The sequence below is a fragment of the Bos mutus genome, chromosome 5 (assembly GCF_027580195.1).
Source record: "Bos mutus isolate GX-2022 chromosome 5, NWIPB_WYAK_1.1, whole genome shotgun sequence".
Taxonomy (NCBI): Eukaryota; Metazoa; Chordata; class Mammalia; order Artiodactyla; family Bovidae; genus Bos; species Bos mutus.
Genome location: NC_091621.1, coordinates 8,350,651 through 8,367,619, shown reverse-complemented (window position 1 = coordinate 8,367,619; position 16,969 = coordinate 8,350,651). Strand labels below are relative to the sequence as shown.

Sequence of the window (16,969 nt, the reverse complement as noted above, 5' to 3'; positions counted from 1 at the left end):
ATACAGCCTTGACATACTCCTTTTCCGATTTGGAACCAGTCTGTTGTTCCATGTCCAGTTCTAACTGTTGCTTCCTGACCTGCATATAGGTTTCTCAAGAGGCAGGTCAGGTAGTCTGGTATTCCCATCTCTTTCAGAATTTTCCACAGTTTATTGAGATCCACACAGTCAAAGGCTTTGGCATAGTCAATAAAGCAGAAATAGATGTTTTTCTGGAACTCTCTTGCTTTTTCCATGATCCAGCAGATGTTGGCAATTTGATCTCTGCTTCCTCTACCTTTTCTAAAACCGGCTTAAACATCTGGAAGTTCACGGTTCACATATTGCTGAAGCCTGGCTTGGAGAATTTTAAGCATTACTTTACTAGCGTGTGCTGCTACTGCTACTGCTGCTAAGTCGCTTCAGTCGTGTCCGACTCTGTGCGACCCCATAGACGGAAGCCCACCAGGATCCCCCATCCCTGGGATTCTCCAGGCAAGAACACTGGAGTGGGTTGCCATTGCCTTCTCCAATGCATGAAAGTGAAAAGTGAAAGTGAAGTCACTCAGTCATGTCCGACTCTTCGAGACCCCATGGACTGCAGCCTGCCAGGCTCCTCCGTCCACAGGATTTTCCAGGCAAGAGATCTGGAGTGGGGTGCCATTGCCTTCTCCAACTAACGTATGAGATGAGTGCAATTGTGCGGTAGTTTGAGCATTCTTTGGCATTGCCTTTCTTTGGGATTGGAATGAAAACTGACCTTTTCCAGTCCTGTGGCCACTGCTGAGTTTTCCAAATTTGCTGGCATATTGAGTGCAGCACTTTCACAGCAGCATCTTTCAGGATTTGAAACAGCTCAACTGGAATTCCATCACTTCCACTAGCTTTGTTCGTAGTGATGCTTTCTAAGGCCCACTTGACTTCACATTCCAGGATGTCTGGCTCTAGGTCAGTGATCACACCATTGTGATTATCTTGGTCGTGAAGATCTTTTTTGTACAGCTATTCTGTGTATTCTTGCCACCTCTTCTTATTATCTTCTGCTTCTGTTAGTTCCATACCATTCCTGTCCTTTATCGAGCCCATCTTTGCATGAAATGTTCCCTTGGTATCTCTAATTTTCTTGAAGAGATTTCTAGTCTTTCCCATTCTATTGTTTTCCTCTGTTTCTTTGCATTGATCGCTGAGGAAGGCTTTCTCATCTCTCCTTACTATTCTCTGAAACTCTGTATTCAGATGCTTCTATCTTTCCTTTTTTCCTTTGCTTTTCGCTTTTCTTCTTTTCACAGCTATTTGTAAGGCCTCCTCAGACAGCTATTTTGCTTTTTTCCATGGGGATGGTCTTGATCCCTGTCTCCTATACAATGTCACAAACCTCTGTCCATAGTTCATCAGGCACTCTATCTATCAGATCTTCATTACTACATTGCAAATAAAATTTTAGCCTTTCCTTTCTTTGGAATTGGTTCTATAGATTTAATTTGTCTGGCCGTTGCCCTATTAGGGCTGTTTTTCAACTTAACTAGCCTTAAGAACCCTATGAATATTCCTTTGAATAAAACAAAGATATTAATTTTATAACTTTGTGGAAAGCTGTCGCAGCACCTGCGGTTGACTGTCAGATTTGAAAATGATCCAATAGTGATATAGCAAATAGGAAGAAAGAGTTTTAAAAATTATATTCTATTTATCTATCACACTTCCCACAACAAACTGTTATTTTACATTGAATAATAAAAGAGAAAGGAAACTGACAGTTTTGATTGCTTACAGTTTATCATGTGTTATTTAATATGTACAATCTTACTTTATACCCGAGGAAGCTGACTCAGGGATTTCAATATCTTATTCAAGGTCATACATCCAATTAATGCTCTTAAGTAAACTTGCTATCTATTCTCTTTCAATAACAAGAATTCCAGTTAGTTAAAAAATAAAGTTTATTTAAAATTTTGAATAATTATATAAGTACAATAATTATACAAGTATATATTCGGGAAAATGTAAAAAGTACAAGTACTCTGACAAGTGTAACTCGCTTTTTCTCATTTTATTCTTGTGAAATACAATCCTTCTTATGTCCATCAGAGAACTAAAGGATTGAACGTTTTGAACTTCCTTCAAATATTCGCCAGCTGGCATGTTTTCTTAGCAAAACATTTTCTGATTTGACCGCAAACTCTCAATCAGTTGTTACTGGTTTGAATAATAGAATATGCTGTCATGATGGGCACCTGCTCGTGAAAACTGATATTTGGAGTGCATTTTTATTTGGATTTAAAATGTTTTTACAATCCCAGTATAAACACTGTTAACGTAGTCAAAACCTTTTCTCACAAGATTAAGAACTTGTATGGTTTCCTTTCGTTATAGTCATTAGGATAGGACTTACCAGGTGGTGCAGTGGTAAAGACTCCACCTGCCAGTGCAGGAGACACATGAGACTTGGGTTCAGTCCCTGGGTTGTGAAGATCCCCTGGAGTTGGAAATGGCAACCTTCTCCAGCATTCTTGCCTGGAGAATTCCATGGACAGAGGAGCCTGGCAGGCTTCAGTCCATGGGGTTGCAAAGAGTTGGACATGACTGAGGACAGCACAGAGTCATTAGGATGAAATCTGTACATTTATATTAGGCAAAATCTTAATTTATTTTTAATATGAAGGTTGTTATTCCAAAATAGTTGTTAGGAATTTTTGAGATATAACAGTTTAGTTTCGAAACTCTAAATAATTGAATTAATTTAACTAATTTAATTAAATTAGTTAGTTTAACTTAAATACCATTTGGAAATTCTTTGGTGTGTAAGTAACCTTTGTGGGATTGGGAAGTAAAGTATACAATTTTGATGCAATGCTGAGAAATTACAAATCTGTCTTACATCTGGGTTATGGTTCCAGTGTTTGAGAGTTAATGATTTTTTTTTTGATTGTACATTGAACTAATTTCATGAAATATAATTAATTTTAATAATTTTTATATAATGGATCCTTACTTTAAAGACAATAAAGATAATTTTCTTAGTTGCTGCCATATGGATAAATAAAAAGTTACTTATTTTAAGGCAGTTTGGTCACCTTGTCTTAAATTTGGATATTAATTAGAAAATATGGCTACTTTTTGTAAAAGATACAGAGATTTGAAAGAATCAGATATGTAGAAAATAACATATTATTTGGCTTCCTTTTATTTCTTTCTATTTATCTTCATTGGCTAAAGATGATGTTACAATTTAGTTCCAATGAATGGTATTTAATGTTCCAGTGAATGTTCCAATGAATGGTATTAGTTCCAATGAATGGTATTTAAATACCCAGCCATTTTTAAATGCTATTAATGGAAAGATATTGGTGTTAGCAAAAAATGCTAACATGTTAAACTTAGCTGTGGAAGAGGGCAGCAAAATATATTTCTCAAAACCACATACAGATACTTAAAACTATTTGTTACTCATACTGCATTGGAAAACAGTAGTTAGATTTTTTTTTTTTTTTTTAACTAAATTAGGTCTAGCATGTTTTGGAGGGCATCATTGTTAATATCTGGGATACTTAAGTGGAACAGAATACAGTCAATTAAAAAAAAATCTTCAACATGTCCACTGAGATAATTTATCATGAAGATATTGAAGAAGAGGAAAAAAAGAACAATTTTGCCTAAATAGTAACATCTGACAACTTATAGAAAGAAACCTGACCTGTTGCTTTTTAGCATTTATTTGTGATAGTTATGTGTGATGATAAGCAGGGAAGGTTCAAAATTCTTCACTGACCCTAAATTTTAGCAGATATTTTAGCTTCCTTGGAAATAGTAATAAAACATACTTTTTAAAAATTTAAGTTTTATGATCATGCTTTAAGACTAACATTTGGGATAATGTGGTATGTAGGAATCCAGTGTGGCATTGAAGTTTTAAATAAGAGACTAAAAATACCTTAGCAAAAAGAACTAAAAGGAATTAATGTTTCCTTAATCAATAGCACTTAAGTACAGCTCAGTATTCACCCATCCTCCCCCACTTTTGGTAGAGAAATTTAGTAAAGTTAAGGAAATAAGATGACTATATTTGTTAAGGCTTTCCTTTGTGGCTTTGATGTGAAACAATCTGCCTGCAATGCAGGAGACCTGGGTTTGATCCCTGGGTGGGGAAGATCCCCTGGAGAAGGGAATGGCAACCCACTCCAGTATTACTGGCTGGGAAATTCCATGAACAGAGGAACCTAACGGGCTACAGACCATGGAGTTTCAAAGGACTGGACACAATTAAGCGACTAACGCTTTCACTTTCTTTCATATTTGTTAACTTTATCAAGTGCAAACTTTTTATAGTTGATAGTATTTATTTTATTATTATTATTTTTTACTTTACATCATCAAAATCTTTTTCTTTTATATCAGGTATTAATATTATTCTTTAGTTCAGTTTGGATATTCTTTTAAAATCCAGTGGAATTCAATGTAGAGTTTTTTATGACAAAATTCAATTTGTAATATTCAGAAAACAAAGATCATGGCATCTGGTCCCATCACTTCATGGCAAATAGATGGAGAAACAGTGGGAATGGTGGCAGACTTTATTTTTGGGCTCCAAAATCACTGCAGATGGTGACTGCAGCCATGAAATAAAAAGATGCTACTCCTTGGAAGAAAAGTTATGACCAACATAGACAGCATATTAAAAAGCAGAGACATTACTTTGCCAACAAAGGTCCATCTAGTCAAGGCTTTGGTTTTTCCAGTAGTCATGTATGGATGTGGGAGTTGGACTGTGAAGAAAGCTGAGTGCCGAAGAATTGATGCTTTTGAACTGTGGTGTTGGAGAAGACTCTTGAGAGTCCCTTGGACTGTAAGGAGATCCAACCAGTCCATCCTAAAGGAGATCAGTCCTAGGTGTTCATTGGAAGGACTGATGTTGAGGCTGAAACTCCAGTACCTTGGCCTCCTGATTCGAGGAACTGATTCATTTGAAAAGACCCTGATGCTGGGAATGATTGAAGGCAGGAGGAAAAGGGGACGATGGAGGATGAGATGGTTGGATGGCATCACTGACTCAATGGACATGAGTTTGAGTAAACTCAGGGAGTTGGTGATGGACAGGGAGGCCTGGCATGCTGCAGTCCTTGGGGTTGCAGAGTCAGATATGACTTTGCAACTGAATTGAACTGATCTTAGTTGTAAGTTAATGAGTAACTAGCATCCAACTTAATCATTTTATTTTTGGTAATTTTTAATTTTTATTCTCTTTCAGCATAGTGGAGAGTTTACAGTCTCTCTCAGTGATATCATATTGACCTGGAAATACTTTCTACATGAGAAATTAAACTTACCAGTTGAAAATATAAAAGTGATTGACCATTATGAGGACATCAGGAAGATTTATGATGATTTCTTAAAGAATAGTAACATGTTAGATCTGATTGATGTTTATAAAAAATGTAGTGATTTGACTTCGAATTGTGAAAATTGTGTGAACATATGTCCTGTAAGTATTTTTTAAATAATTCTGTCTTAGTTGAATTAAAATTTGGCTAGATTTATTTTTATTTTAAGTGATGGTATTAGCATTTATAGTAACTTGATAATGCTTTTGCTTTTTGGATCATGTTAAGAATGGAAAATTTAGCTACCTGAAAGTTAGTCATTACTTGAGGGGAATATTTTGGTGGTAAATTTTGTTGAACTTGTGTTATTAATATTTTGTTAAATTATAAGAACAGCTACTTATTAGATTAAAACATTGTTAGTAAATCGATACCAAATATGTGATTTCTTTTTGAATAATGTCAAGGATTGCTTTTGTATTTTACTTTCTTGGTTTAGGGTGCATCTGTTCATTTGGCATATATAGTATAAATAATTGCTATGACTGTGGACTAATAGTTTTTTACTAGGGTGGAGTATGATTTAATGAGAATGTTCAGTATGATACTCTCTGCATGAGGTAATATTCTATTCATTTTTTGCAGACATATTCATTGCCTTATTTTTTTATAGAGTATAAATTTTAAAGTTAATGTAGTATCATCCTTCATAGCTTGGTGATATACTATTCTAGAATATATTTGAATATATCTAGTATGTTTTAACATATTGAAAAGATATTTATCTTAATATTTACCAAGTGCCACTAAAGTAGTAATTAAACAGTGGTAATAAAAAAAAAATTGTAGCCATAATTAGAAGAAAATGTTTACTGGAATTTCTAACATATAAAATATTATACAAATATTTCTTTTCAATAACTTGGCAGTAATGTTTGGCTTCTTAGAATAGAAACCTCCATAATAACAGTTGTTTAAGATAATGGAAGTTTGTTTCATTCTTTTGTAAAAGATGTCTAAAGGTAAGTAAGCATCTAGGACATGTATGATTCGTTCATGGTTATCAGATACCTAGGAGTTTTCTGTCATTCTGCCCTCTCTCCCATCTTAGTTCTTCACTTCTACTCTCAAGATCACTTGTGGTTCAAGGTAATTGTTGGACCTCCAGATGTTGTATCAGCATTTCTTGCAGCAGGAAGTGGTAAGGGAGGACAGTCTCTTTTCCTTTTAAGTGGTGTACCTCTTTGGCTTGCATCTCACTAGCCAAAGCTTAGTCACATGGCCACACCAAGATGCTAGCCAGGATGGAGAATATAGTTTTTATTCTGTGTAGTAACATGCCAGAAACGAAAAGAAAGCTCAGATACTAAGGAAGAAGGGGAGAATGGATACTGGCATATGGTTTGTTGTCCTTGCCTCATGGGGCCATCATGAGAATCCTTGCCCATTTTTAACCTTCTCAAAATACATTTACGTACATGCATACCTTGGCATACACACCCCCACCATACTAAGGATACTTGTGAATGAAGACAGTTTTTTTTATAATTCCCCTCTAGTTATATTTTATTTGCTTACTTTTAGAGATGATTTTTAACTATTTTTCACAAAGTTAATTTAGAGAGACTAATGAAACACAAGTTTTAGATTGTAGGAATAACAAACAAGAATTTCTGAAAAGCCAGTGAGAGTATTATCTGTCTGAGGTCTTTGTTTTCATTTTATCCTTTGCCTCTAAGTTCTCTAACAAGTTTCTTCATTTAAGTGAATTAACTAATAGTGTGAGATATATAAGGTTCTGCATTTGAAGATGTTCTGCCTCCAAATATCAGTATGTCTCCTCTGTAGAACATCAGGAAAGAAGTGGGAACTGCTGAGATAGTAATATGTGAAGTAGAACATTTTCTGCATTTAAATCTTAGAAGACTAACAACTTGGTTGATACTTACATTACCAAAGGAAACTTTCAGTGAGGAAAAAATGAGCAGGAAAATATCCTTAGATTGATTTTTTTAAAAAATAATGCTAAATATCTTAATTTAAAGTATCTTTAAAGATACATATCATAAAGTTCTAAATATTTCTGAAAGATCCTGAAATTTCATGATCCTGAAAGGCGTTCTTTGTTTTTGATTTATTGTAGCCTAAATAAGGTAAGAATTATAAGGAGTTAAGATAAAGATAATGTAGGGAAGTTCTGGGAACATAATTTGAATGATGCCCCTCTCCCTTTTATTTCCTACTTTTATAATTTCTCTCCTGAGGGATATGGGTGCAGGGCCCCATGGGCATATAGGAGCATAAAGTGAAGTTGCTGAGTTGTGTCCGACTCTTTACAGCCCCATGGACTGTAGCCTACCAGGCTTCTCTGACCATGGGATTTTCCAGACAAGAGTACCGGAGTGAGTTGCCATTTCCTTCTCCAGGGGGATCTTTCTGACCCAGGGGTTGATCCCAGGTCTTCCGCACTGCAGGCAGACGCTTTACCCTCTGAGCTAGTAAGGAAGCCCCGTCTAGGAGCATAGAAGTCTTTATTCTAACTGAACTCTAGGGAGAACTGGAACAGCGATTGCTTTCATAAGCTGAGCAATTATCTGGAGGACGAAATCAGAGACCTAGGCTGAGGAGCAAATATGGTGAATCTTGAGAAGAGCTTGTTGGTAGTGGTGGTGGTGGTGGTGGTGGTTTAGGCACTAAGTCATGTCCGACTCTTACGATGCCATGGACTGTAGCCCTCCAGGCTCCTCTGTCCATGGGATTTCCCAGGTAAGAATGCTGGAGTGGGTTGCCATTTCCTTCTCCAGGGGATCTTCCCAACCCAGGAATTGAACCCCAGTCTCTTGCATTGCAGGCACACTTCTTCACTGCAGGCAGACTCCTGCACTATAGGCGGATTCTTTGCCAACTGAGCTATGAGAAAAGTCCTGAGACGAGCTTAGCAGTCCTTAGAGATCTCGGGAAGATCAATACATGCCTTCTATGAGTGTGCCAGGGTTCCCAGACTCTCAGGAAGCCATTAAGTAGCCCAACAGATGGTTTTACTGTTGGTGAGGCTTGAGAGACCACAAGAAGACTTTCTCAGCTTAAGCAGGTGACTGGCAGCCTGTTTATTTCTCTACAGTCAGCTGAGCCTCAAAGAACTAGTGAAAAAAAGCTCTTTGGGATTCAGTTGACTGTTTAGGTATATTAAATGATGACAGTTCTATGAATAATGGAAGTTGAAATGATCTCTACTCCTTATGGGGGCTTCCCAGGTGATGCTGGTGATAAAGAACCTGCCTGCCAATGCAGGAGATGCAGATTCGATCCCTGGGTCAGGAAGATCCCTGGAGGAGGGCATGGTAACCCACTCCAGTGTTCTTGCCAGGAGAATCCCATGGACAGAGGAGCCTGGCAGGCTACAGTCTATGGGGTTGCACAGAGTCAGACACAACTGAAGTGACTTAGCACACATGTACTACTCCTTATGGAGCAGCAGTGGAATTCTCAGCTGATTGTAGTAATATTGTGTAATTCTTACAGAGTCGCCTATTGGATTTTCTGTCTGGCAGAGAATACGCAGTAGATGATGAGACTGATTTTTCTGAACCAGTATCACCAATGAGTAAACACAGCCAGGAAAATGAAAAGGTGAGTAAATGAAAGCTGGATATGATCCTCTTCAAATCACTATGAATTTGATTGTGTATTACAGTTATTTTTTTTACTTTTTACAAGTTTTTAATTTGTTGAGTAAAAATATTTGCAAAGAATAGTACATTAGAGACTGGCAAGAGCATGATATCAATAATAATCAGTTTATTGTTTTGTACCATGGTAACAGGCACTGTGCAAAATAGGTATCTCTCTAAGTATCAGAAAAGTAGTTAAAGATACAGGTTGCCAGAGTTCTTTGAATTTTTGTATTTGGTATACTTCCCAGTTAGCATTTTAAATGGTTGATTCTTAGGAGGATATGTACAATTGAAAAATCTGTTCTCTACTCTTTGCAGCAGAACAACTGATGTATCATGAGTTCTGATAACAGGATTTGTTGTGCAAACAAACCATAGAAAAGTAATACAGGCTTGGTCTAATGTAATTTGCCTTCAGTTGAACAGTATACTAGATTCCTAATTACAGTAGTAATCTCTGGCTCCCCCCCTCTCCCCCCCGCTTTTTTTTCTTTAAACTGCTCCTTGAAGCTTTTGAAATCTTAGTTCTCAGACCAGGGATTGAACCCTGGCCCTCACCAGTGAAAGTACGGAGTCTTAACCACTGGACTACCAGGATATTTTCCAGATTGCAGTTTTAAAAATATATTTTATCACTGTGGGATTCCCTGGTAGCTCAGATAGTAAAAAATTTTGGTAACGTGGGAGACCTGGGTTCGATCCTGGTTTGGGAAGTTACTCTGAAGAAGGGAATGGCAACCCACTCCAGTATTCTTGCCTGGAGAATCCTATGGACAGAGGAGCCTGGTGGGCTACAGTCCATGTGGTCTCTAAGAGTCAGACATGACTGAGTGACTAACCCTCAGGTAAATACCTGTATGCTTACTTTTTAAACTGAATAATGTACTTTGTGTTCTTCCCAGGTGGCTCAGTGGTAACGAATCCGCCTGCCAAGCAGGAGATGTGAGTTTGATCCCTGGATGGGGAGTATCCTCTGGAGGAGGAAATGGCAACCCACTCCAGTATTCTTGCCTGGAGAATTCCATGGACAGAGGAGCCTGGTGGATTCCAGTCCATGGGGTCTCAAAGAGTCTGACACAACTAAGCTACCAATAAGCCTGGTGGGCTACAGTCCACGGGGTGGCAAAGAGTCGGACACGACTGAGCGACTTCACTTCACTTTAGGTACATCCTTCGCAGTCCAGTGGTTAGATTTCTGCTTCCACTGCAGGGGGCGTGAGAGTCAATCCCTGGTCTCACAGGTGAGCTAGGATCTCACATGCCAAGTGGCAAAGCATTGTTCCTCCCCCACCCCAACCCCCCAAAAAAGAAAAGATTTAAATGTCACTTCAAGATGACAGTTGAAGAGAGTCAAAAGGCTGTGTATCACTAACATACTTGCTTTATTTTTTATTCTCTTTTTAAATTGAAAATGTGGTATGTTAAAATGATTTTTTAAAAGATGAACACTGAAAACTTGATCTCCTTCCCACCCTAGGTGTCCAGTCACCTTCCACAAAGACGGTCCCTTAATAGTATTTTATGGATCTTTCCAGAAATGCCATTTACTCTTTTAAGAAAAAATTTAAAAATGAGGGCATAACAAACTCAAGTTGTCCTGAATTTGTGAGGTCTTTCCAATATAAAGATGTAGTTTTTCTTTTGCTGTCAAAAAAGATCTAGTGATAGTCTGACACTGTAAATGTCCCGTTTCCCAATTACGTTTCACCACATGGTTTTGAGCGTGCATTGATAATCCTGGTATGAATCAGTTATTATTTTAGAATTTGCAGAATGGTTAGTTTCCAAGTCTGTCATGTCTTTGCACTAATTTGCTGTCATTTCTCAGTGAAGAAGAGCTTTATCTCATTAACTGGGATGAAGTGCAGTTCCCTAAAAATGGCATGATCACTATTTAATTCTTTCCCTTTAATTACCAGTTTAGGAGTTAGTGTAATAGTTACTTATAGGAAGCAAATAGATTTTTTTAATATTTTCTTTCTCTTTTTATGTGTGTTTATATTACTATGTACTTAGAAATTTTTATTTATTCAGAATTTTAAAATCAATTAGTCATTAATCTTTGGTGCTAAAATGTAGAGGTCCACTTCAATTTGGGCCCTCTTAGACTTTTGAGCACTTCCTTCTTTTCTGGTACAAGAAAATATCCAAGCCCACCTTTGATTGTTTCCTGCTTAGGCATAGTTTCTTTTAGTGATTGTAACTGTTTTCTCTTGCTGGCTTGTTTTTTCCTCCTACCTTGACAAGATGCTTACCAAATTGCCTCATCTTTTCTTGTGATACTTAAGGAGTACTTTCCCCCTCAAGATGGTAGATCACTTATTGATCTTTTTGATCTATCTTAAAGACTATAGGGAGGAAGCAATAATTGTTATTGTGCCTTTTACTTAAGAGGATTATACATGTAAAATGACCTAAATGACCAGCAGTGAGGTCCTGCCTGTTCTAATGGAAAATCCTATTAAGGAGCCTCTTAAAAAATTGTATCTTATGTGGAAAATGGGTAGATTATAAGAATGTACAGCTTTATCCCAATTTATTTCTCTATTTACTAGATGAATTTATGGAAGGGATATAATAGGTCTTTGTTAGAAGAAACAAAAAGAAATTATAAAAGTGATTAAGAGAGCTCAAATAATGGGGTTTATGCCAGTTGCATATAAGAATCCAGCATAACTCAAAGACCCTAATATTTGTAGCTTCAAATTCTGGGAGTGAATTATATAAAGTTATCACCACTAAACTTATTTTACAATAAAAAATTATCTTAAAGGGATAACCATGAAAAAGGATTTTATTAATAGCCTACAGGAGAACTGGAACGAACTTTTTGTGTACTTGGTACATAGAAACTGAAGGCCTTCATTGTAAGCCTTTAGTTTTTTATTTAAAAAAAAGGGAACCCTCTTACACTGTTGGTGAGAATGCAAACTAGTACAGCCACTATGGAGAACAGTGTGGAGATTTCTTAAAAAACTGGAAACAGAACTGTCATACGACCCAGCAATCCCACTGCTGGGGATACACACCAAGGAAACCAGAATTGAAAGAGACATGTGTACCCCAGTGTTCATCGCAACACTGTTTACAATAGCCAGGACTTGGAAGCAACCTAGATGTCCATCAGCAGACGAATGGATAAGAAAGCTGTGGTACATATACACAATGGAATATTACTCAGCTATTAAAAAGAATGCATTTGAATCAGTTCTAATGAGGTGGATGAAAATGGAAGTAAGTCAAAGAAAAACACCAATACAGTATATTAACGCATATATGTGGAATTTAGAAAGATGGTAACGATGACCCTATATACAAGACAGCAAAAGAGACACAGATATAAAGAACAGACTCTTGGGCCCTGTGGGAGAAGGCAAAGAGAATAGCATTGAGAGAATGGCATTGAAACATGTATATTACTATATGTGAAATAGATTGCCAGTCCAGGTTCTGTGCATGAGACAGGGTGCTCAGGGCTCGTGCACTGGGATGACCCAGAGGGATTGGATGGGGAGGGAGGTGGGAGGGGGGTTCAGAATGGGGAACACATATACACCCATGGCTGATTCATGTCAATGTATGGCAAAAACCACTACAATATTGTAATTAGCCTCCAATTAAAAAACAAAAAACAAAAAAACAACAACAATGGTAGTTTCTTAGTGTTAATCCTCTACTTTTAATCTTTTGCCTTCTTGGATTATATTTTCTGAGAGATTTTTATCCACCAGTTAGCTGATGAATTCAATTTTATGAGGACTATTAAAGTAACAGCCATCCTCTCAACCATTTTTCTGTTACTTGCAGAATTCTAATTTTTCTTTTGCAGAGTATTTTTGGAAGGCAATATATTTCTATTAAAATTCCAAAATAAGTTTTTGGGCTGTATTCTTGCAAACATATATTTTGATCACCAAGTGTGCCTACTAATGCCACACCAGTTCCTCAAGTAGATGAATGGAATGAGTTGGGGAAACACTGTTTTTGTTTCCTTATTTTATTTTGCTTCATTTTTTTCCCCCTGAAGTATTAAACTATTGCTTTAGAAATTCTGTAGTAATGAAGGGAAAAATAGAATAAAGGCCACAAAAGAAAATAATCAGTTAAATAAAAAATTCTACAAGTATATTAGTTCTAGTCCAATTTTTTTTGTTCATTAAATGTAAGAATTTATGTATTGACCAAGAAATAAAAAAAATACTTGTATAAATTTTAATCTCAACTTAGAAAAACTGACTTTCTTTAAATTAAGATTGAGTATATATGCATTTCAATAATAGTTAAGGGATAGGAAAAGAAACTTGAAGTTCTCAGAAAGTTTAAATAAAATTGTTCAACTTCTAAACAAACATTGCAAGTATTTTGTGGTATGGATAGAATCAGTTTATTAAACAAATAAATGGAACAGTATCTTTATTTTTGGTATCTTGGTAAAAGCTTCAATCTTGTGGATTTTTTCAATTTAGGCCCTTGCTTCTGGATATCATAACTGTATTTATGTGGAATGCTTTTCCAGAGAGCCACTTTAAAACCCACTTGCAAATACAAGAGCAGGGAAACCATAACTGCCATGTTATCTGACCATAATGATAGGGATAGATTTCCAATTGTAGCCATGAGTTAAAAGAAACACTCTGTGAGGACTCCAAGATGTTTTTGCCTGATGTTTTCCTAACATCACAAAAGGACAGAATTTTCTAACTCTAAAGAAAATCTCCTATAGCTGGAGATGTGAGAGTTTAAGCCCTGGTTTTATACCCAGTGAGGATCACACATACACATATTGGTAAACTCTCATTGTTTTTGGACAGGAGAAGCAAAGTGAAACAGAGATTGCATGAAATTAAATGTAGAAAGAGTAAAAAAGTTTCTAATTACAATGTCTCTTTTCTCTGCTCTGATTTTTGGGAATTTGTGTCACCCTTGCTGTGTGTTTTAGACTGTTGCACTGTGAGGTTAAAATGGAAACTTGTATTATAGATTCACATGATATATTATGATTTACTGTGAAAGTAGAGATAAAAGGACTTTTGAAATAAAGCAGAAAACTATGTTATACCTTTCATTAAAATAAAATTTTAGAATAGATCTTAAAGATGATTTTAATTTAGTTGTACCTCAGTACTTTTCTTTGTAAGCCAATGTAATAAAAAATATGTAAGCACTAATTTGATCCCAGATAAGGGCTTCCCAGGTGATGCTAGTGGTAAAGAACCCACCTGCCAATGCAGGAGACATAAGAGACATGGGTTTGATCCCTGGGTCTGGAAGATCCCTCAAAGGAGTGCATGGCAAACCACTCCAGTATTCTTGCCTGGAGAATCCCATGGACAGAGAAGCCTGGTGAGCTATGGTGCATTGGGTCGCAAAGAGTCAGACACACCTGAAGTGACTTAGCACACAAGTTTTTGTTATTAATTTCAATTTTGAAATAATCTAAAAGGGCCAGCTACATGTATTAGTTTTTCCTTCATTTACCATTGAATAAAAGCAGATTGAGAACCTATTAATAAAAATGGATTAATTACCTGCTATAATGCCAGTTATTCTTTTAGGCCCTGAGGATACATCATTTGCTCTCATGGAACCCATAAAATAGTAGAAAGACTTAAGAAAACAAAGTATTAGAAAGTATTGATACTTATGTAGAGAATTATAATTGACTGATATGCAGAGTTATAACAGGTAATAAGAAGGAGAATATGTGAATTGCTACTTTATACTGGAAAGTCGGAGATCTTCTCTGCAAAGGTAACATTTAGTATCTTTAATACTTAAGAAAAATAATTTCGTAGAGTTAATATTCAAACTGTTTGTTTTAATCAGATTTGCTTAAATTATATTTTGAGTCCATATTTAAGGTAACCTTTTCCTGTCCATTGAGATTTTTTTAATTGACCTTGACTGCCTCCCATGTTTCAATAATTTTTTTTTCACATAAAACTTAAGTAATCCCAAAGCATGTTATCTTTAAAATTGCTTTTAGTATGTATATGAACTTGAAGCTTCCTTAATAATTGTCTAAGAAACTTTCTATTGATTTGTAAGTTTTTATTTCTACCTTTTAACTCTCTTATGCTTCTTAATGAGATTAGACAGAATATGAAGAAATCTTAATTTTAATAAGGAAAATATTTTCTTAGAGTTTACAGATGATAAATTATTGAATCTTTAGCTAAGTTATCAGTCACTGCATAGTTTATGAATTTCATAAGTTTTGAACACAAGTTGAGGTTAGCCTTTCTGAGTCCATTTTCCTAAGATAATAGCCAAGGGGAGGATTTCAAGTGAAGATTCTGAGAGAAACATCTAAGAATTAAAAAAAAGAAAATAAAAACTGGATTCCAGAGCAGGGTGAAAGTAGTTGAAAGGGTGAGAATAAGATGAGAGCACATACAGGTAATTTAATTTTGATGAAATCCAATTTATCAATTTTTTTTCATATTATGGATTATACCTTTGGTGTCATATGTAATAACTCTTCCTAATTCAAATTCATGAAGATATTGTCCTGTTTTCTTCTGGTACATTTAGGTCTGTGGTCTACTTTGAGTTAATTTTTATAAAAGATGTGAGGTATAGGTGAGGTTCATTTGTTTTATATGTAGATGATCAATTGCCGCCACTCTCTGAGTTGGGTGTCTTCCTGGACTGTTCTGTTTCATTTATCTGAGTGTCTGTCTCTTTGTAAATACTGTGCTATCTTTTTTTTTTTTAACAATTTTTATTTACTTATTAAAAAGAAATATTTATAATCTCAAGGTTGAGAAGGCTTCTAAGACCCAGAAAACAAAAAAGATTAGGGAAAAGATTAATGAATTTAATCATTACAAAGCATAAATTTCTTGACCTGTTCTGTTAACAGTAATAAAAAGTAAGCAACAGACTGAGAGAAGATCTTTGCCGGGGTATAAAAAGAACTACTGTTAATAATAAGAAAGCAAACAAATTACACAATAGAAAGTTATGCAAAAGAAAGAGCAGTCAATTAATATGAAAAAAAATAAAGATGGCCACCACAATTTTAAAAAGGTGCTTAGTCTTCTTGGTAATGAGAGGAAATAGGTAAAAATTTTAGTTTTACAACACTAAGCATTAGCCAGGGTATAGGAAAATGGGAACTCTCCTACACTATAGGTGAGGGTATAAGTAGGTACAAGTGAACAACACTTGGCAGTATGTATTAAAATAAAAAAAGTAGTACAGTAAAAACACTCAACATGTATACTGGGAGATCATGTATTAGAATATACATGCAGCAATGTTTATAATAAAAATTTGGAGGAATCTAAATGATCCTCATTAGGGGAATGACTAAATTGTAAGGTTTTTATATTAGAATGCTTATATTAGTGTTTATATGAAGACAGGTTAAGTCCATCTTTATAGGCCTGAAAATTTCCTGATGCTCATTATGTAATATTTTTTCCTTTTTTTCACAGAAGGTGGAATTAAATTGTAACATATTAGCAATTTATAGTAAGATTTGTGTGTTTTCCAAGAATATATATACTCCTGTGAGAAGTCTTTTCATTAAAACATATTTTCCAGTCTATTTAAAGTATCTGTTAAAAAATAAGAGGGGGAGCACCCCTTAGTGCCTCAAGGAAATAGGAAAGTTAAGACTGAGTATCACTTAGGTTCCAAAGTTTCTGCCATGGGAAGGAAATCAATACTATGCCATCTTGACTACTGTAATTGTAATTTTTAAGATCATGTCTCAGCATATTTAATATGTTGTTTCTATTTCTTCTGGCTTACTTAATTTTTGATGATCTGTTAACCTTATCTTGCATATGTAATATGTCATTTTGCTCTGGCTGCTCTTAAGATTTTTCATCTTTGGATGTCAGAGTTCAATTGTAAGTTACAGGAGTGAGTTTCTTTGTGTTTTCCTGCTTGAGTAGCTTCTTAGATCAATAAATTGATGTTTTCCATCAAATCTGGGATGCTTTTGTCTATAATTTCAGCAAATATATTTTCTGTCTCTTTCACGCC

At 35.7% G+C, this 16,969-nt stretch overlaps 1 protein-coding gene across 4 annotated transcripts in view; it reads left to right on the top strand.

The window, feature by feature from the left end:
- PARPBP (PARP1 binding protein) overlaps positions 1 to 16,969 on the top strand; it is a 67,068-nt gene that overhangs the window by 6,570 nt on the left and 43,529 nt on the right. For all 4 annotated transcript variants that reach the window (XM_070370250.1, XM_005898605.3, XM_070370251.1 and 1 more), the window contains 2 exons: positions 5,225 to 5,458; positions 8,820 to 8,927. In XM_070370250.1, coding sequence (XP_070226351.1) covers positions 5,225 to 5,458; positions 8,820 to 8,927 — 342 coding nt within the window. The remainder of the gene's footprint in view (positions 1 to 5,224; positions 5,459 to 8,819; positions 8,928 to 16,969) is intronic.